Source organism: Eulemur rufifrons, chromosome 7 (genome assembly GCF_041146395.1).
Source record: "Eulemur rufifrons isolate Redbay chromosome 7, OSU_ERuf_1, whole genome shotgun sequence".
Taxonomy (NCBI): Eukaryota; Metazoa; Chordata; class Mammalia; order Primates; family Lemuridae; genus Eulemur; species Eulemur rufifrons.
Window position 1 is genome coordinate 154008557 of NC_090989.1, and position 22529 is coordinate 154031085.

General features: G+C 42.8%; 1 protein-coding gene across 7 annotated transcripts in view; it reads right to left on the minus strand.

Moving 5' to 3' along the window:
• Positions 1–22529, minus strand: part of QRICH1 (glutamine rich 1) — a 47444-nt gene that overhangs the window by 8989 nt on the left and 15926 nt on the right. For all 7 annotated transcript variants that reach the window (XM_069475662.1, XM_069475660.1, XM_069475657.1 and 4 more), the window contains 4 exons: positions 12774–13805; positions 4084–4261; positions 3302–3456; positions 649–763 (listed from right to left, as the gene is read on the minus strand). In XM_069475662.1, coding sequence (XP_069331763.1) covers positions 649–763; positions 3302–3456; positions 4084–4261; positions 12774–13805 — 1480 coding nt within the window. The remainder of the gene's footprint in view (positions 1–648; positions 764–3301; positions 3457–4083; positions 4262–12773; positions 13806–22529) is intronic.

The window sequence follows — 22529 nt, forward strand, 5'->3', positions numbered from 1 at the left end:
AAACAAAAAAACAAATATAAAAATTCCAGCAACATTACAAATATGTATGTAACTTGCAAATATAACTAAGTTAGATTGTCATTAATAGTATACTCTGTATGACTTCATTTATATAAAGTTTAATCAGCAAAACAAAACAAAAAATGCCAGGCATTGTAGCATGCATGTGTGTTCCCAGCTACTCAGGAGGCTGAGATGGGAGGATCACTTGAGCCCTGGAGTTCAAGACCAGCCTGGGGCAACATAGCAAGACCCCATTACTTTTACTGAACAGAAACAAACTACCACTGAAAAGCCTATTGGAAAGAATTCCAATAAAAGATGCTGCCTGTGGGTAAAGCAAAAATTATGTTCTACAAACTGTTCATAATTCTTAATTTCTGTAATAATTCTCATATTAATCAGTAAATTTTAATAGGAAAAAAAGATAGTAACTAGCCTACTAGAGTTCTGCATGCCCCTGCATCCTTGCCACAGTAGGACTAGCAGGGTTCTCTGCTGAGCGGTACCTCCAGCACAGAGGCCAATGCTGCTGCTGCTGCTGCCACCTGGGTTATATAGCCCCCATATCACAGCCAGCCACAGAAGCTGCCAATCTTTTAAAAAACCCAGATGGGAAAGAAATCCAAGGACAAGGGAGACTCTTACCAAGTGGAGTAACCCGGGGCTGAATATCCTTCAGAACTTCATGTAGCCACTCCGTGAATCGAACATAATAAAGATCGGAGAAAATGTCATCCACTCGTCCATTTTCAAAAAGATACTAAAAGAAAAACAATCAATAAAAGTTATTGGTAATCTCCTGAGCAAAGCTTTCAGGGGAAATAAATATATTTTCTACCAGCATCAACATATCTCCCTACCCAGTCCCACCCTCAACAAACCAAGGAACCAAGTCAAAACTGTCCAGCATGTGATACTTCCACAGAATGCTTCAGATCACGTGAACATTTTCACAACATTCTTTTTTTTTTTTTTTTTTTTTTTTTTTTTTTAATTTTTTAAGATAGAGTCTTGCTCTGTTGCCCATGCTGGAGTACCGTGGCGTCAGCATACCTCACAGCAACCTCAAACTCCTGGGCTCAAGCAATCCTCCTACCTCTGCCTTCCAAGTTGCTGGGACTACAGGTGTGTACCACCATACACAGCTAATTTCTTTTTTCTGTTTTTAGTCACCCAGCTAAATTTTAGTAGAGAAGGGGTCTCGCTCTTACTCAGGCTTGTCTCCAACTCCTGCCCTCAAGCAATCCTCCCGCCTTGGCCTCCCAGAGTGCTAGGATTACAGGCATGAGCCATCGGGACCGGTCCTCAAAAAATTCTTGAGAGTTGGGTCAACAAGGCAGATTTTGCAACTATGATTTCACTCAAGCAACACACTGTCTCCTGGTAGCAAAAATCACAAACAGGCTCTGGGGTTGGTCTCTTCTTAGGTACTTTGTAAGTTAGATAGTGTGTAAGTTAAATAACACATGCAAGTTTTTTAACTTCTAGGGCTCAGTTTCCTTGTCCATAAATAGATATGCCTGTACCTGCCTTCCTGGACTGAGGAAAGAGCATAGAATAAGACAGAGCATGTAAAGCAATTCACATGGTGCTTAGCGAGGTTAGGGCCAGCAAGAAAGAGGAACAAACTAGAAGGCAGACTTTTCTCGAGACCTGGCAACACAGTGAGTACCAACCAGCAAGCCCTTTTCTATCATACTGTGGGTTTCTCCTCAGGAGCCTTTATTTTTTTTTTTTTTTTTTTTTTTGTTGAGACAGAGTCTCACTTTGTTGCCCAGGCTAGAGTGAGTGCCGTGGCGTCAGCTTAGCTCACAGCAACCTCAGACTCCTCGGCTTAAGCGATCCTACTGCCTCAGCCTCCCGAGTAGCTGGGACTACAGGCATGCGCCACTATGCCCGGCTAATTTTTTCTATATAGATTTTTAGTTGTCCATATAATGTCTTTCTATTTTTAGTAGAGACGGGGTCTCGCTCAGGCTGGTCTCGAACTGCTGACCTTGAGCAATCCACCCGCCTCGGCCTCCCAGAGTGCTAGGATTACAGGCGTGAGCCACCGCACCCGGCCCTCAGGAGCCTTTAAACACTAAGAAATCAGTCTGTGCTCCCCCAAACTGCCAGTCTACAAGGTTTTCTGTCATGCTTCATCTTAGATGTTTTGAAAACCTAACAACATTTGTGTATTATTCTAGTTAGACTTCTTCAAATAATTATTTTGTGTTAATGCAGGGGAGAAGGAAAAGAAAAGCTATATGTTAGCATCAGACTTTGTTTTGGATAAATCACTTTTATTTTTATTTTTTTAGAGAGAGGATCTCACTCTGTTGCTCAGGTTGGTCTCAAAACTCCTGGCCTCAAGCGATCCTTCCACCTTAGCCTCCTAAGCAGCTGGGATTATAGGCATGAGCCACTGTACCTGGCTGGATAAATTACTTTTATGAAAACCATCATATGTTTACTTTAACAAAAAGAAAAGTGTTAACATAAATGCTCTGTGATTAAGAAAACGGGAGCGGGCATGGTGGCTCACACTTGTAATCCTAGCATTCTGGGAGACTCAGGAAGGAGGACTGCTTGAGCCCAGAAAGTTTGAGGCTGCAGTGAGCTATGGATGATGCACTCCACTCCACTCAGGGTGAGTGAGACTCTGTCTCAAAAATAAATAAATAAATAAAAAATATATGGCTGTAAGATAATTACCAAATATTGTACCAGAAGTTTCTCTACGTGATAGGGTTATGAATGACACTTGTTTTCTTTCTTTCTTTTTTTTTTTGAGACAGAGTCTCACTTTGTTGCCCGGGCTAGAGTGAGTGCCGTGGTGTCAGCCTAGCTCACAGCAACCTCAAACTCCTGGGTTTAAGCGATCCTACTGCTTCAGCCTCCCAAGTAGCTGGGACTGCAGGCATGCACCACCGTGCCCAGCTAATTTTTTCTACATATATTTTTAGTTGGCCAGATAATTTCTTTCTATTTTTAGTAGAGACGGGGTCTCACTCTTGCTCAGGCTAGTCTCGAACTCCTGACCTCGAGCGATCCACCCGCCTTGGCCTCCCAGAGTGCTAGGATTATAGGCATGAGCCATCTCGCCTGGCCGACATTTGTTTTCTTATTTTATTTTCTAAGGTGAACATGTAGGTTTCTGCAATTTTAAAAAAGTGTGTATTTTAAAACTCACTATACAGCTAAAAGAAAAGGTTTCTTATTTTAGCCTTTTGCTTGTCATTTTACTAATTTAACTAACCAGCAATTATCCAATGGGAACACGGCTCAAACATGTTCCTGTGAAGATATTTCCTACCTTTTGAATACACAGGAAAATATAGTAGAGCACATCTGGATCATAGGGTTCACCTTCCCCATTTCGAGCTTCCCGTGTCATTAGACAGAGCCCATAATTCAACTCTGCCACAGCAGAGGAGATTAGATCCTCCTGGAAGCGTAGCAGTTGGCGCCCTGCAACAGAAGTCCCAAAAGTGAATGGAGGTCCTGGCAATAGTCATCTCTTTACTGGTTACCCATATTCCTGAAAGGAGGGCTCAGAGCAGACACTGACCATCAGGGTGCTGGGATAGAAATGGTCACTGTTATCTATGTTCAGAAGTGGTCTACTAAGGCAGTAATCACAAATGCTCTATCATACCAAGAGTTTCCTTTCCACAATCCTCCCAGCTTACATATCCCCCAATTATTACTAGGGCAAAGAAATAAAAGCAGAAAAACAGAATCCACCTTCTGTAATGTGAGCAAGTATACGCGCCTACTGCCAAGAAAGGGGGACACTGAGAGCACAACCATTGGTCTCTATTTCCTCCCAGAAGCCATTCTGCCCAGGTTTGCTAGTTCAATTCCAGAAACCCATGTGTCCAAAAATGCCTAATCTTGGCAAACCCCACACATCCTTCTCATTTGCACAGGGTCAGGCATGCTTGTTGTTTGTCTTGAATTCAACACATTATTTCAGATGGTACCCTCCAGTCCCAGGGCCAGGAAACACCACTTTTCTGCTATTCTTTTCCTCTTGTTACTTCAGTACCATTATACTTTAGACAGAACCCATGCTTCCCCTGCCCCAACACTCACTCCCAATGGGTGCCAATCGGTTCTGAGCATCCTTTTCTAGTTCAGCGTTCTTGGTTTGGGCCCAGTTTTTCCATACTTCAAGCCCTTCCTCTGGCTTCAAAGAATTTGGAAGCAGAAGTTCTGGGGAAGGCTGTGGCTGTGACTGTGGTTCAACTTCAGCAACCTGGACAGTTTGAGCCTATGAGAGAGAAACCACCAAAATGTGTCAGTACTATTTACATTTGGTCCTTCTGCAAAACTGCCAGAAAAATGTTACTTAGTTTATTTAATAATTAAAAAAAAAAAAAATCTCTGGCCAGGCCTGGTGGCTTACACCTATAATTCTAGCACCCTGGGAGGCTGAGGCGGGAGGACTGCTTGAGCTCAGGAGTTCAAGACCAGCCTGAGTAAGAGCAAGACCCCCATGTCTACTAAAAATAGAAAAATTAGCCGGGCATTGTGGCACACACCTGTAGTCCCAGCTACTTGAGAGGCTGAGGCAGGAGGAAAATCTCTTTTCCTTCCTGTCCTACTTTCAAGAAGCTTTAGAGTTCTACTTCTTTCCCCAGGGACAGCAAAAGCAGTACTGCAACAGGGCTTTTTAGCCCTGGCTGCACTTTTTAATCTCTTATTTAAAAACACCAATACCCAGGCTTACTCCAGAATCTCTTTCTGGGGTGGAGCTCACGTATTAGTCTGTTAAAAACTCTCCAAGCAAAAAGGTAATTCTTTTTTTGAGACAGAGTCTTGTTCTGTTGCCTGGGCTAGAGTGCCATGGCGTTAGCCTAGCTCACAGCAACCTCAAACTCCTGGGGGTTCAAGCAATCCTTTTGCCTCAGCCTCCCAAGTAGCTGGAACTACAGGCATGCGCCACCATGCCCAGCTAATTTTTTTTTCCTATATATTTTTAGTTGTCCAGCTAATTTCTTTCTATTTTTAGTATAGACGGGGTCTCACTCTTGCTTAGGCTGGTCTCCAACTCCTGACCTCAAGCGATCCACCCTCTTTGGCCTCCCAGAGTGCTAGGGCAAAAAGGTAATTCTAACGTTTAGTCACCACTGAGAACTACTGGCTCAAAGCATTGCTCCCTTAATCTTTAATGTGCAAGCAAATCAGCATATGCTGATTGAAAAGGTCTGGGGTAGGACCCGAGACCCTGCATTTCTAACAAGCTCCCAAGTGACACCAAGGTTGCTAGTCTGCAGGTTACATTTTCAGTACCAAATGTCCAGAGTAGTGATTTTTTTTTTTTTTTTTTGAGACAGAGTCTTGCCTGTCATCCTGGGCTAGAGTGCAGTGGCATCATCATAGCTCTCTGCAACCTCAAACTACTAGGTTCAAGCAATCCTCCTGCCACAGCCTCCTGAGTAGCTGGGACTACAGGTACACACCACAACACCTTGTAAATTTTTTTCTATTTTTAGTAGAAACGAGGTCTCACTCTTGCTCAAGCCACTCTTGAATTCCTAAGCTGAAAACAATCCTCCCGCCTTGGCCTCCCAGTATGCTAGGATTATAGGGATGAGCCACTGCACCCAGCGAGAACAGTGATTCTTAAACTTGATTGCACCTTAAAATCATCTGGACTGCTTTTAAAAATTACCCATGCCTGGGCCTTATCCCCAGATTGTGATTAAACTGGACTAAGGTGGAGGCCTGGCAATCAGTGTTTTTACCAGGTGATTCTAATGTCCAGCCATAATTGAGAACCATCATTTAGAAGGAAAAAAAGCAAAACAAACAAGTGGTGCCCTCTCCCCACCACTGTAAAATGAGAGGTAAGATTTGAAGATCTTTATCGCTTCTCCAGCTATAATGTTCTAATTTTTTCATTTTCATTCTGAAATAATACTCTCTGGTTTGTAAGAACATAATCCATTTTCTGAAGACAGGAGGTACTACTGCTGCCTCCAAAGGAAGAGTGGTCTATCATCAAGGATCTGACAGGCAAGTCATGCAGACAAGTGGCAGAGAGTGTCTCAATCACAAACCCCAAAGGTTTGGACAGACACCAACACAGACATTAAGTACAGGTTCTTGGGTCTCACACATCTGTCTACATTCTCTGAACAAATCCCCTTAAGCAATCCCCCATGTCAGGCCCTACACCTCCTTTACCCAAAGGGCTGAGGAATGTCAAAAGTCATTCAAATTGAAGGCAAAATAATTATACATAAAACACAAGTTTGTTCACCAACAAATAAAAACAATACTATTATCTTTGTTAAGATATATTATTAAACAGTGAGATAAAGCAACACAATGTTTTTGGCATTATGTATCAAGTCTCAAGAAAATGTTTACATGTTTTGACCTGGGACTCTATCCTAGGGAAACCATCAAAAAAGAACATATATCCAGATATTCTGTAAAGTTGTTTACATTAGGAAAAACCTCTAAAATAATACAAATGTCCAATAAAAGGGGACTGGTTTGGCAAATTATACTATATCCATCCAAATGGACTGCAAAACCAAGGCTAGAAATAACACTTTCATATGTTACTTACATGATTAAGTAAAAAGAAACAGGACACAAAAAATGTACAGTAAGTGTAACGACAACCATGTATATAAACCTGATTTTTCCTCTATCAAACTATAATAGAGTAGTGAATGTATGAATAATATTAAAAATACCTCTTACTTTTCTATGTTTTCTAACATTTCTATAATGGAAAAATAACTCAAATCCTCCTTTTTTAACAAGAACTCTGGTATGGGTTTTATATAAATAGGAAAGAAAAGTGTTATAAAATCTCAATAGGCAGAAACAGGAAGAAATAAATCCCACCTTTACATAAAATTAGGTCCACAATTTATTTTGATTACATGGGGTTGTAACCAAGGTCTACAACTGATGCTTAGTAAACCAGCTTTCATCCTCTGCACCTGACAAGAGCAGCCCTTCCTCCTTGTAAAGTCCACCGCAGACTTCATGGCTACATGGCTAGAGACATACAAGATTAATACCAACTTATAATGAGTATTTATATAAATAGGTTAGTTACCACCTAATCTTAAAGATTCTAAGAGATCTTTGTACCCTCAAATATTAAAACTCCAAGGTTAAGACTTTCAATTTCCTTAAGGTTGGGCTCTGATTTTAAAGGTAGTGCACTGAGTTACCACGTCTTCCAAGAATATGCTCGGACTCCCAAAGGTGATGAAAAACAGCAAGAAATCAGTTCAAATCATGCAAAATCCCTAATTTCTCTTATTCACTGATTCAACAAATGTGTGTGCAAAGCTTTGTGTTAGGCCCAGGAATACAGAAATACATTAAACCACTGGCTGGGGCAAAGAGCTGATTCAACTGGCAGTGAAGTGAAGAAAATCTGTGGCATCAATTTTTCCCCTTGACTCTACCGGCTAATCCAGTAGTCACCAAAAGAAAAACATTACTTGAACCATGTCTCTGAAATAGTTCCATTAACTGCCAACCATCATGCCCTCTGATACCTAGGCAAAGGCCAAGAAGGCAGCTGAGCTCAGGGCCAGGGGAACAGATAGTCCCATAAGCCTCTTAAAGTGAGTTATGCGGAAGTCCTCTTCTCCCCCTGCACACAGGCAAAAGCCTTCCTTTACCCAATCAATAAGCACTTACTCAGCTATTCCAGCAGCACATATTTCCCCCATTTTATTATACTGAAAAGTTTGCCAACAGTTACTGTCTCGGTGAAACCCAAGTCTACTATGGCCAGATTTTGGTGTTCTTGCTTTTTCTTCCACATTTGACTTGAGAACTCATTCTCTGAGTTCTGTAGACCTTTGATCCCATGTTGCACTGAAGGCTCCAATCACTATTCTGACTACCCCAGAAATACATGATCTCTTCTTGGTAACCCTGTTGGTAGCCACCACCACTACTACCACTCCTCGAACCCCCTAGTCAAAAATACCTGAAATGAAAGGGTCACACGCAATGCAAACATGGCCCCAACCTACTGGACCTTTCTGGCACATCCAACAATGTCACTCACAACTTTCTCCCTTGCATTCTGCTCAGCTCCTGACACCACATTCTCCTGGATCTCCCTAGGCTATCCAGCATCTCTTTCTCTATCTGCCTTGCATTTGTCTCTGTCAGACCCTGAAACGTTTGTCAACTCTGGAGCTCCACTCTAGACCCATTTCTCATTTCAACTATACATTCTCCCTGGTGAGTCTCACCCACTTTCCCAGTTTGGGTTTCTATGCTTGTGGAAGTGACTGCCAACTGTGTGCCTCCAAGTGAGACTCCCTCCAACCTGTTTTTTAAGAGACAGGGTATCACTCTGTCACCCAGGCTGGAGTGCAGTGGCATGATCATAGTTCCCTGTAACCTTGAACTACTGGGCTCAAGTGATCCTCCCACCTAAGCCTCCCAAGTAGCTAAGACTACAGGCACACGCCACCATGCCTGGCTAATTTTTTTGTTTTGTAGAGACAAGGTCTCGCCATGTTGCCCGGGCTGGTCTCAAACTCCTGGGCTCAAGCAATCCTCCCACCTCGGCCTCCCAAAGTGCTTAGATTACAGGTGTGATCCAGCACACCCAGCCTAGACCTCCCCTTAATACACCCACTGGCTAACGTGTATCTCCAACCGAACATCTCATAGCCACCTCAAACTAACATCTACAGAGAGAACGCATCACTTTCCCAGCCTGGACCTATTCTCTCCAGAGTTCCCCTCCTACCTGTTCAACAGCAATACCATCCACCTAAGCTGGAAATCTAGGAGTCTGAATGGACAAGTAGGCAGAGGCCAGAGCATGTGGGGCAGTGCTTCTCTACTGGCTTTTTAGCAGGCCCCCTTCACTATGGGCTTCCACTCACTAAATGTCAGTAACATCCCTAACATTTTGACAACCAAAAATTCCTCTACACATGTCCAAATGTCTATCAGTGGGTAGGGGTGGCAGTGATATAACTGATTGAAATCTACTGACGTAGGGTATTGTACACTGTGGTGTAAAGTTGTTCCTACATGTAATGGGAGCCCGTGAAGAGTTTCAAGCTAAGAAGTGACATAACCTTACATTTTAAGATTATTTTTGCTGTTCTATGGAGAATGAATTGAAGAACAAGAGTGGAAGCAAGTACTAGTGACCTAGACTAAATTAGTACCAGTAAAGATGATACAAGAGATTTTGAAAAGTTTGGTGATAGAACCGACATGGCTTATTAATGAACTGGCTGTGAGGAATAAGGGAAAGCAGACACAAGGATGACGCCCGGGTTTCAGGCTTCAACAACTGGGTAGATGATAGTGCTACTTTCTTAGGGAATTTTTCAATAGAGATAGAGGTGGTGCTAATGAAGAGCTGAGATATCAGCAATAAATACAAATAAATGCTAAGTAGGCAGCTGAATATGTGGCAAGAAGGGTCCTAATGGGAAAGGCATGGTCCAGAGATTTAGACCCATGAGTCAATGCAGCACAGGGGTTAAGACACAGGCCCCAGAGCCAGCCTGTCTAAGGTTGAATCCCAATTCTGCTACTTACTAAACATGGCTTTGACCTTGTTACTTAATCTCTCTATGCCTTAGTTTCCTCCACCTATAAAATGGAGATATTAATATATACCTCCCAAGGTTGATGTGAAAATTAAATGAGTTAATATATGTAAAACATGAAGAACTATGCCTGGCAGATAGTAAGTATCAGTGATTATCATCTTCAGCAGCAGCATGAGTCATCTAGAGGATGCTGAAAATGATGGCAATGGACAGAAATCCTTTAGGGAGAAAAGAGGGCTAGTACTGAACCCTGAATCCTGAAGAACATCAACATGTACAGTTCAGAAAGAGGAGGAGAAAGCACCAGCAAAGGCTCCTGGAAAGGAAGAAGAATCAGACTGGTAGGAGGAAAGCCAGGAGCGTGTAATAACATGAAAGCCCAAAGAAAAGAGCTTCAATGAAGTAGGTATGGTCTACTACGTTGCGTGCTGCTATGAGATGAAAACAGGCATGACTATTTGATCTGGCCATAGGGAGGTCACTGCTGACTCTGACAAGAACAGATTCATTCATGAGCTGAAAAGAAGACTGGACAACAAGTGAAGCTAGCTATGCAGATAATGCTTTTGAGAGTTCTGGAAATAAAGTGGAACAAAGAAAAATGGCCACCAATGGAGGTGGATGCAAGGTCAAGGGAGAGAGGTTTCACCATAAATCTGGTTTCAAAGATAGGAAACATAAGAGCTTTCATAAAGGGTACAGCCCTCCTCAACGCATGGGAAATGAAGGAACACAACACTTTGTCACCAGCTCTCTTTTGGGTTCAACTCACACAGCACAACTGTATTCTCCATAGTGGTCCAAGTGGTGGTCCAAGGGTGGAGGAGACTATCTTATTCATCTCTGTTCCCCAACACCTAGCACAGAGCCTGGTAAGGAAGGCAGAGGGATTTTTGTGGTACCTATGGACAAACTCATCTTTCCCTCACGATGGGTATTCTCAACTTTTCTATTCCTGGTTATAATACTTGACATAAATCCCAGAAGAGACAGCCTCTGAAAAACATGGGCCCACTAAAATTAACTCCAGAATGGTCTCTTACTGGAAGGGCCAGACAAACAAATTACAAACAGATACCAATAAGCACCAAAAGAGGTCCTGACCTACACTAGACTATCCAGGACAAGCAGGAGAGAAAAGCAGGAGAGATAAGCAGAGGCCTAACGGGCTCCATCTCTGTGAAAAATGGCGAAGCACAGAGCCCCATTACCAATATCCTGGCTGGTCTCTCCTACGTGCAATCAATTCTACACACCTCTACTTGATTCCTTTTGTTACCATGACTCCTTAGGATACCTAGGAAATGACAGATTTCCTGCCACACATAGATCAAACTCAACTCTTTACTTTGGGAAGACAGCACTCCCACCCTCATACTAAATCCTCTCCCACATTCCCTCTCTCATGTTGCCCATTCTGTCTATCTCTGGCTATATATTTATGCTGCTCCACCCTTCTGTCAATCTAAACTATAAACTACAATTCAAATCCCACTTTTTGCACAGATGCGTCTGCTGACTTTTTATCCTAGAATTTCTAAGTTCCCAGTTTGTCTTTGTGTGTGTCACACAATGTCACACTTCATTATGCTGTCTTAGAAATAGAAATCCCAAGTGTGTACTCTCACAAGACTCTAAGCTATCTGAAGAAAAGACTAGTTCCAGGCCTAATAGCTAGATATTTAGTAGGTCCTTAACAAAGTCACCTAGGATAATATATTGTTGCTTCTATGAAACCACTTAGCCCTTGGTTAGTTAATCATTTATGGCCAAGCTGGCTGTGGTGGCACATGCCTATAGTCTCAGCTACTTCAGAGGCTGAGGGAGGATTGCTTGAGCCCAGGAGTTCAAGTCCAGCCAGGGCAACACAGCAAGACCCCCCCCTCTAAAAATTAAAATTAAAAATATCATTTATGGCCCAAGTTTCTGAGTATTATAGTCGTTCATCTAAATTTGTTTATGCCAGCTCCCTCACATGCCTTCCCAAGAAGCCTACGATCACTGAGGCACATCACCTTCATCAGTCCCATGCAACCATAAGCCCTATATTCCACTCTAAAGGGACTGGAAACTTTACCAACAGTTCTTTTTTCTTTTTTTATTGAGACAGTGTCTGGCTCTGTTGCCCAGGCTAGAATGCAGTGGCATCATCATAGTTCACTGCAACCTTAAATTCCTGGGCTCAAGCGATCCTCCTGCCTTAGCCTCCCAAGTAGCTGGGACTACCTACAGGTACATACCACCATGTCCAGCTAATTTTTCTTTTTCTCTTTTTTTGTAGAGACAGGGTCTTGCTCTTGTTCAGGCTAGTCTAGAACTCCTGGACTCAGCGATGCTCCCATCTGGGCCTGCCAAAATGCTAGGATTACAGGTGTGAGCCACCATGCGTGGCCGCTAATAGTTTTAATAGATTAATCTACCAACACCTTTGCGATATCCTTAAGATTAATAATTAGAAAAGAGCCAAGTAATTTTAAAATTAAAATTTCGGCATATTTCCACTTTTACAACTTTTCTGCAAATCTAAAATATTTCAAAACAAAAAAGTTAAAAAATTTTTCAATACAGATGATGCCATGTCAGAAAACTCAATTAACCAAAGTTTATCCTACTGTCAAGAACACAAATACTCCAGTGGTGGTCCCACTGCATAGGTGACTTATTCAAGGCACCCAAAGGTGATCACTTTTAACAGGCCCACTACTAAGAGGTATTTTTAGATCTTCTAATTCACCCACACTGTGTCTAAAGATGAAAAATAGAAAAGGAACAATCTCATAGCCTCTCAACCTTGATGAGTTTACAACCTGTGTGCTAGTCTACCAGGATTCCACCAGATGCATTCACTTGTGATGCAAGGAGTAGTTTATGGGATGCGGATAACACTTGAGGTGTTCCATTAGTCTCCACCTGTAATTTTATTACTCTTCCTAAGAAGAGATTACAAAGAAGTGGCCCAGGCACTTAAACTCAAAGACTTTCTCCAAAACCTCAAAGCTGGTCATTTCATTTATCTCTAGGTACCAGGATAAACCTTCTACTGTTGCATAGCCTCACCTGCTGCTTCTCCTCTCCTTCTCCCAAATACTAAATACTTTATCACTGTAAGACTAACATCATAGCAATAAATAAGTCAGAGGTTGCCAGACAAGTTCTATGTTGCATTGGGCCCTGAGGGAGCAGGCTGCCCTACAGATAAGTCTCACTTACTGAACAAGTAACCTGGAGCTGCTGCTGCTGCTGCTGTGGTGGTGGCGTCTGTTCCTGGGGAGTTTGCTGCTGCGGCTGCTGCTGGGGGTCCCATATATGGACAGTCTGAGCCGTATTCTGGTACGTGCCTGCTACAGCCTGCACAGCCACTGGAATGTGGATGTTGCCATTCATGAACTGTGCTGGAAAGAGAGAGTTTGCAAGGGTCTGCACTACCTCTTCATGGGAGTTTTTCACTACAGACGTGGTGCCCACCATCTTCTCCTTGTCATCCTCCAGCTTTACAGCTGCCAGGGCCGTGGGTGAGCCACTGACGTGAACTGCGTTGTAGGCTTCCTGGGGAATGGCAATGTGGGTAATGCTCTGCTGCTGAGGGTCCCCCCGGGGCTGGGCAGAATAAACAGGGATGGTCCAGGTTTCTCCTGTAGGGCTAGTAATGGTCCCAGTGGCACTGTACAGGTGGGCACTGTCTACTGTCAATAAGTCTGGCCTCAAAGACACATAACTCTGCTGCTGGCCCTGTGGAATGGCCAGCACGGTGGCCACTGGCTGCCCTGAGATGGCGTAGGACACAGTGATAGGCATGTCCACTTTGCGCTTCTTCACTGGCTGAAGGACACTGGCCGTGCCAACCCGCCGCTCCCCTTCCCGAGGTGAGCCCTGTTGGGATGGTGGTGGGGAAAGGGCACCCACGGTCTGGATTTGAATCTGCTGACCCCCAGCAAGAGACTGGCCAGCCACCAGCTGAGCCTGGATTTGCTGATGTGGGATATGCTCCTCCGGGATTTCTGCAGCCTGGATCTGCTGGGCTGCCTGCACGTGCTGCATCTGGATCTGGGCTGCTTGTAGCTGCGAGGGACTGGGGCTCTGCAGAGACGGGGTCTGGATGGAGGGGGCTGCTGACTGCGGTGCCTGGCCTTGGATCTGCACCTGGACCTGGATGGGCTGCTCAGTAGGCTGGTGAACGGTGAGTTGCGGGGAGAGCTGCTGAGCCGAGACTTGCTGTGGAGACTGCTGTACCTGCACCTGTACCTGCAAGGGACAAGATTCACCAGTAAGCAAGCCAGGCAGCATTAAGAATCCAGCCCCCAAGGGAAGAAGAGATCTCAGGCAGGGGCCCTGTGTAATATGAGGAAAAGGGGCTGCCATACTCAAGGTTTCTGAGGAGGCCACAAACCCTAAAACCAAATGCAAAATTCTCCAGCAACACGCAGCACTCACAGTGATATATAGCCACCCCAAAGACAAGCAAGACAACCAACCAGGATCTAAGAAGAAAATATCACAACTTTTGTTCATTTTTAACTCTTCTTCGAAAAGGCACCCTCTTTGTTTTTTTCACACTGGTATACTAGTACAAGTACACAATTTATATATTAAGGAGTATGCTCAAGAAATATTTTACCCATGGGGTGAGAGAGAAAAATTGTTGGGACCACTGTTCTAGAACGTCAGAGAAACAAGTATATTCCACAGGCATTCAATTTCCAACTGCCCAACTTAGGATCAAAACTATCTCTCACCACAAAGAATAAGTAGAAAACACGGTAGAGACAAATCTCATTAAATCTCTGGAGTCATTTCTAACTTCTCTGCTTAAAACGCAGGCACTGTTCCATGATTCTTTAGAATGCTTATTTAAGATATCTTTTTTTTTTTTTTTTTTTGAGACAGAGTCTTACTTTGTTGCCCGAGCTAGAGTGCCGTGGCGTCAGCCTAGCTCATAGCAACCTCAAACTCCTGGGCTCAAGTGATCTTACTGCCTCAGCCTCCCGAGTAGCTGGGACTACAGGCATGCGCCACCATGCCCGGCTAATTTTTTCTATATATATTTTTAGTTGTCCAGCTAATTTCTTTCTATTTTTAGTAGAGACGGGGTCTCGCTCTTGCTCAGGCTGGTCTTGAACTCCTGAGTTCAAACGATCCACCCGCCTCAGCCTCCTACTGCTAGGATTACAGGCATGAGCCACCACACCCAGCCAAGACATCTTTGTTTTAATAAGGAAGGCATTAATAAAACACAGAAACCTAATAATTTAATCTCAGCAATGTTACTATATCCTAGATAACACATTTATTTATTTTTAAGAGATGGAGTCGGCCGGGCACGGTGGCTCACGCCTGTAATCCTAGCATTCTGGGAGGCCGAAGCGGGTGGATCGTTTGAATTCAGGAGTTCGAGACCAGCCTGAGCAAGAGTGAGACCCTGTCTCTACTAAAACAATAGAAAGATATTAGCTGGACAACTAAAAATATATATATAAAAAAAGAATTAGCTGGGCATGGTGGCACATGCCTGTAGTCCCAGCTACTCGGGAGGCTGAGGCAGGAGGATCGCTTGAGCCCAGGAGTTTGAGGTTGCTGTGAGCTAGGCTGATGCCACGGCACTCTAGCCCAGGCAACATAGTGAGGCTCTGTCTCAAAAAAAAAAAAAAGAGATGGAGTCTCACTATGTTGCCCAGGCTTGTCTCCAACTCCCAGCCTTAAGTGATCTTCCTGCCTCAGCCTCCCAAGGAGCTCGGACTATTGGTGCAAGCTATCATGCCCAGCTGGATCACACATTTCTGGTAACAATGTAGCTCTTGTCTTATTACTTACTGTTATTTTAGCATGCAAAACAGCATGAAAAGATGCTATACATAGTATACGATAAAAGAAAAGTTTTTCCATCAGACACATATGTAAATTAACCTAACTATAGGTAGGAATTGGGAAGGTAGAAAACAAAAAGGCAGATAATAAGGTAGACATGAATCTATATCTATCTAACAACAGAAGACACATGACGAAAAGATAACCAAGGATGGTGCTGGGACAATTGGATATCCACATGCAACAGAATGAAGTTGGACCTCTTCCTCTTATCAGACACAAAAAATACAAAAGGATGCAAACAGACATTTCTTCAAAGAATATATGAAAATTTGCTCAATATTATTAGCTATCAAGGAAATGCAAATGAAAACCACAATGAGATACCACTTCATACCTAAAAGGATGGATATAATAAAAAAAAGACAGATAATAACAAGCATTGGTAAGGATGTGGACAAACTGGAACCCTCATACCCTGCTGGTGGGAACGTAAAATTGGTATGGTCACCTTGGAACACAGCCTGGCAGTTCCTGAAAAGGTTAAACATACCGTGTAACAAACATGATAAACCATATGACCCAACAATTTCACTCCTAGGTATATACCCAAGAGAAATGAAAACATGTCCACACAAAAACTTGTACATAACTGTCATTATTCACAACTGCCAAAAAGTAGAAACCCTATCAACTCTAAACCTTTTGGCTAACATCAAATGTAAAGAGTAGAAACCCAAATGCCCATCAACTGATGAATGGATAAATAAAATGTGGTATATCAATACAATGGAATTATTATTTGGCAACAAAAGGAATAAAGTGCTGATACAGGCTACAACATAAATGAACCCCAAAGCAGGGTGCAATGGATCATGCCTGTAATTCCAGCACCTTGGGGGGGTCAAGGCAGGACCAACCTGGGAAACATAGCAAAACCTCATCTCTAGAAAAAAATTTAAAAATAAAAGAAATTAGCCAGGCACTGTGGTGCATGTGTGTGGCCCCAGCTACTCGGGAGGCTGAGGCAGGAGGATCACTTGAGCCTAGAAATTTGAAGATGCACTGAGCTATCATCATACCACTGCATTCCAGCCTGGGTAATAGAGACTATGTCTCAAAACAAAACAAAACAAAACAAAAAACCCCACAGATGAACTTTGAAAACATTATGCTAAGTATGAAGTCAGTTACAAAAGCCCACATATTGTATGATTCCATATATATAAAATGTCCAAAATAGGTCTATTTTCTATAGAAACAGAAAGTAGATTAATAGTTGCCTAGGGGGCTGCTCCAAAGGTAGTCATTGTTCATAGTCACAGATACAATTCCTTGTTCTACTCTTTCCCCACTTCTCATTCAGTACTGCATGTGACTTAAAAGAAAAAGGTGAAAAAAAAGTAGTTGCCTACAGATGGGGGTGTGGGGAGGAAGGTTGGGGAAAATATGGAGTGACTACTAATGAATACATATGGGGTTTCTTTTTGGGGTGATGAAAATGTTCTAAAAATGATGATGGTTGTACAACTCTGACTATATTAAAACCTATTCAATTGTACACTTTATTTATTTATTTTTTTTTTTGAGACAGAGCCTCACTCTGCTGCCTGGGCTAGAGTACGTGCCGTGGTGTCAGCCTAGCTCACAGCAACCTCAAACTCCTGGGCTTGAGCCATCCTACTGCCTCAGCCTCCCGAGTACCTGGGACTACCAGCATGAGCCACCATGTCTGGCTAATTTTTTCTATATATATGTTTTTAGTTGGCCAGATAATTTCTTTCTATTTTTAGTAGAGACGGGGTCTTGCTCCTCCTCAAGCTGGTCTTGAACTCCTGACCTCGAGCAATCCACTCGTCTCAGCCTCCCAGAGTGCTAGGATTACAGGGGTGAGCCACTGCACCCGGCCCAATTGTACACGTTAAATGAGTGAATTATATGATATGTGAACTATGTCTCAATAAAGCCTTTGCTAAGTTTAAAAAAAAAAAAAAGGAGAGAGAAAGATAAGAAAGGAGGTTGTGTAAAGAGCACAGGTTTTGAGATCACAGACTTGGTTTTTTTTTTAGACAGTCTCACTCTGTTGCCCTGGGTATAGTGCAGTGGTATCAGCCTAGCTCACAGCAACCTCCAACTCCTTGGTTCAAGCAATCCTCCTGCCTCAGCCTCCCGGGTAGTTGGGACTACAGGTGAGTGGCACGACGCTCAGCTAATTTTTCTATTTTTTTGTAGAGACAGGGTATCACTCTCCATCAGGTTGGTCTTGAACTCCTGAACTCAAGTAATCCTCCTGCCTCGGCCTTCCAGAGTGTTAGGATTAGAGGTATGAGCCACTAAGCCTGGCCCACACACTTGATCTTGAACTGATACTGTGCCTTCCTGGCTGTGAGACCATGAGCAAATTATCTAACTTCTAAGCTTCAGTTTTTTCAGTATACTAAAAAGGAAGAGCATAAAGTATTATTTAATGACACATATTAGGTGCTCAAAAAAGCAGGTTTTCTACATGGAGTTGTTCCTTTGGCCACACACATGCGAATCTACAAGAAAGGTGATATTGTAGACATCAAGGGAACGGGTACTGTTCAAAAAGGCATGCCCCACAAATGTTACCACAGTAAAACTGGAAGAGTCGACAATGTTACCCAGCATGCTGTTGGAATTGTTGTAAACAAACAAGGGCAAGATTCTTGCCAAGAGGATTAATGTGCGTATTGAGCACATTAAGCACTCTAAGAGCCGAGATAGCTTCCTGAAACGTGTGAAGGAAAATGATCAGAAAAAGAAGGAAGTCAAAGAGAAAGATACCTGGGTTCAACTAAAGCGCCCGCCTGCTCCACCCAGAGAAGCACACTTTGTGAGAACCAATGGAAAGGAGCCCGAGCTGCTGGAACCTATTCCCTATGAATTCATGGCATAATAGGTGTCTCACACTTTGTGAGAAGCAGTGGAAAGGAGCCTGAGGTGCTGGGACCAGATCCCTGTGAATTCATGGCGTAACAGGCATAGCACACTTTGTAAGAAGCATAAGAAAAGGACCTTGAGCCTTGCTGGAACCTATTCCCTGTGAGTTCATGGCATAGGAGAGAAAACTAAGAAAAGCCACTAGACTCAAAAAAAAAAAAAAAAAAAAAGCAGGTTTTCTTCCTCATTTTTTTCCATGGAGTAAAACAATTATTTCTTTACACTAGTGGTTTTTAAAATGTAGTTCCCAGGCCAACAGCATCAGCATCACCCAGGCATGTGTTAGAAATACAAATTCCAGGCCGGGCGCGGTGGCTCACGCCTGTAATCCTAGCACTCTGGGAGGCCGAGGTGGGCGGATCGTTTGAGCTCAAGAGTTCGAGACCAGCCTGAGCAAGAGCGAGACCCCATCTCTACTAAAAATAGAAAGAAATTATATGGACAGCTAAAAATATATATAGAAAAAATTAGCCGGGCATGGTGGTGCATGCCTGTAGTCCCAGCTACTCGGGAGGCTGAGACAGGAGGATTGCTTGAGCTCAGGAGTTTGAGGTTGCTGTGAGCTAGGCTGACGCCACGGCACTCACTCTAGCCTGGGCAACAGAGTGAGACTCTGTCTCAAAAAAAAAAAAAAAAAAAAGAAATACAAATTCTGGCCAAGTGTAATAGCTCATGCCTATAATCCTAGTACCTTGGGAGGCCAAGGCAGAAGGGTTGCTTGAGGCCAGGAGTTCAAGACCCTCCTGGACAACAGTGAGACCCCTGTGCCATGCGTGGTAGCATGCGCCTGTATGTTCCAGCTACTCCAGAAGCTGAGGCAGGAGGCTCACTTGAGCCCATGAGTGTGAGGTTGCAGTGAGCTATGATAATGCCACTGCAATCTAGCCCAGGCAACAGAGCAAGATCCTATCTCCAAAACAAATACAAAATTCTCTAGTCCCATCTCATTTTGAATCAGAAACTCTAGAAGTAGCCCCAGCAATTTGTGTTTTAACAAGTCTTCCAGTGTAAATGCATGCTCAAGTTTGAGAACCAGTGCTTTACAATGATAATGTAAAGGAAACTATGTAAGCCAACTATTAATACTTGTACAGCAGTTTTCAAACTTTTTGATTAAAGCTTGAATTTGGTCAAAAATTATTGAAGGCCAGATGCACATGCCTGTAATTCTAACACTCTGGGAGGCCGAGGCAGGAAGATCACTTGAGCTCAGGAGTTCGAGACTAGCCTGAGCAATAGTGAGACCCTGTCTCTACAAAAAGAATAGAAAAATTAGCTGGGCGTTGTGGCTGGTGCTCACCCATAGTCTCAGCTACTTGGGGTGGCTTAAGCCCAGGAGTTTGAGGTTGCAGTGAGCTATGATGATGCCACTGCACTCTACCTGCAGCAAAAGAGCAACATTCTGTCTCAAAAAAAAGAATTGAGGGCCGGGCGCAGTGGCTCACGCCTGTAATCCTAGCACTCTGGGAGGCCGAGGTGGGCGGATCGCTGAAAGTCAGGAGTTCGAGACCAGCCTGAGCAAGAGCGAGACCCCGTCTCTACTAAAAATAGAAAGAAATTATATGGACAACTAAAATATATATAGAAAAAATTAGCCGGGCATGGTGGCGCATGCCTGTAGTCCCAGCTACTCGGGAGGCTGAGGCAGGAGGATCACTTGAGCCCAGGAGTTTGAGGTTGCTGTGAGCTAGGCTGACGCCATGGCACTCACTCTAGCCCGGACAACAAAGTGAGACTCTGTCTCAAAAAAAAAAAAAAAGAATTGAGGACTCCAAACAACTTTTGTTTACATGGGTCTATCAATATTTACCTGTATTAGAAATTGAAACCAGGAAATTTTAAAATATTAATTCATTTTAAAAATTACATCAAGCAATCACACGTTAACATAAGTAACATGTTCTTATGAAAAAGAACTGTGAGCCAAAGCAAAAAATTATAATAAGAACCGCACTGTTTTACATTTTTGCAAATCTCTTTAATGGCTGACTTAATAGAAGACAGCTGCATCCTCTCATATCTGCTTCTGCATTCAATTGGTGTGCTATCACACATCACATATGGCCTCCATAAAACTCAAGCATACAGTCCTGAGAGAATGAAAGTGAAAAGGCAAACATCTTAGTATCATAATAAAAACAACTTTGGTCTCAAAGAACCTTGAAAGGGTCCTGGCGATTACCAGAAGTGCCTGAATCACCACTTAAGAACCACTGCTGTTGTGTTAAACACATAGTATGTTTTACAACTATAAAACTGCTTGCTTAAAAACAAAATTTCAAAAATCTGGTTATTATCATTGAATCATAGCGCATATGCTTCATGGTTTACTGTATCTCTCTTTTTTTTTTTTGTTTTGTCCTTTTTTTTGAGACATCTCATTCTGTCACCCAGGCTAGAGTACAGTGGCACAATCATAGCTCACACTGCAGCCTCAAACTCTTGGGCTCAAGTGATTCTCCTGCTTTAGCCTTCTGAGTAGCTGGGACTACAGGTATGCACCATGACACCAGGCTGATTTGTTTATTTTTTGTAAGGGGGCGGGTGTTGCTATGTTGCCCAGGCTGGTCTCAAACTCTTGGCATCAAGGGATCTTCCCACCTCAGCCTCCCAAGGTGCTAGAATTACAGGTGTGAGCCACCATGCCTGCCTGGTTTACTGTATCTCCTAATTGATTTTTCTTAGAAACCATTTATCAACACTTAAGCTTCTAAATGAAACAAATGACTATTAATTAGTGTTAGCAGAAATACTAGAAAGTCAGAACTTTCCAATCCAAGTCTGAACTGGAAGCATCTGTCCCTCACTCCACAACTGAACAACAAATGAGTATAAATAATTTAACGTGATTTTATATCCAAAGTAGTTAGAATTTACAGTTAGAACTCACCAGAAAATTGGTTTCCCTGATCATCACCTAAATACAAATCTGAGAACGACACCAATTGGACATCAGACTGAGGTGGGGGGTGGGGGAGGGGATGGGGGTATGCCTACACAATGAGTGTGCATTGCGCACCGTTTGGGGAGTGGTAACACTTGAAGGTGCTGACTCGGGAAAGGGGGGGTGGGGAAAAAAATATGAAACTGTTGTTTTTTAAAATAAATAAATAAATAAATAAATAAAAATAGTAACAACGCTAAAAAAAAAAAAGAATTTACAGTTAGAGAAGAAAGAATTAAAAGCTAAGGTATGTTCTGACATCTCTTTACTAATGTCAACATAGTGGATAAAAAAGGTTATATGTTTATAACCTTTTTTTTTTTTTTTTCAGACAGAGTCTCATTCTGTTGCCCAGGCTAGAGTGAGTGCCGTGGCGTCAGCCTAGCTCACAGCAACCTCAAACTCCTGAGCTCAAGGGATCCTCCTGTCTCAGCCTCCCGAGTAGCTGGGACTACAGGCATGCACCACCATGCCCGGCTAATTTTTTCTATATATATTTTTAGCTGTCCATATAATTTCTTTCTATTTTTAGTAGAGATGGGGTCTCGCTCTTGCTCAGGCTGGTCTCGAACTCCTGAGCTCAAACGATCCACCCACCTCGGCCTCCCAGAGTGCTAGGATTACAGGCGTGAGCCACCACGCCCGGCCTGTTTATAACCTTTATACCTCAGGTAGCTACAGTCAGTAAGAAGTCAAATATTTATTTGCATGACCATCCTTCAAATTTTTTTTATTTATATAAAAACATAACTCTTTCTCTGGTCAGATAATTACACGGTCATAGTAAGAATTTGGAAACACAACTGAGCAAAACAAAAACAAACAAAAAAAAAACACCTCAATAATTCTATCATTCAGAGATAATAATTAACACCTTTTTTTAAAAGTATTAAGTTTTACTTGAACTTAAAAGGAAACAAAATTGAAGTAAACAAAGAATTGCTTTTTTCCAGTGCTTGAAAAAGAAAAAAGATTAAAAAAACAAAGAATTGCTAAATTGTGGATAAATATTTCTTCCCAATAAGCTCCTAAAAGATTCCTTTTTTTTTTTTTTGAGACAGAGTCTTGCTTTGTTGCCCAGGCTAGAGTGAGTGCCATGGCATCAGCCTAGCTCACAGCAACCTCAAACTCCTGAGCTCAAGGGATCCTCCTGTCTCAGCCTCCCGAGTAGTTGGGACTACAGGCATGCACCACCATGCCCGGCTAATTTTTTCTATATATATTTTTAGCTGTCCATATAATTTCTTTCTATTTTT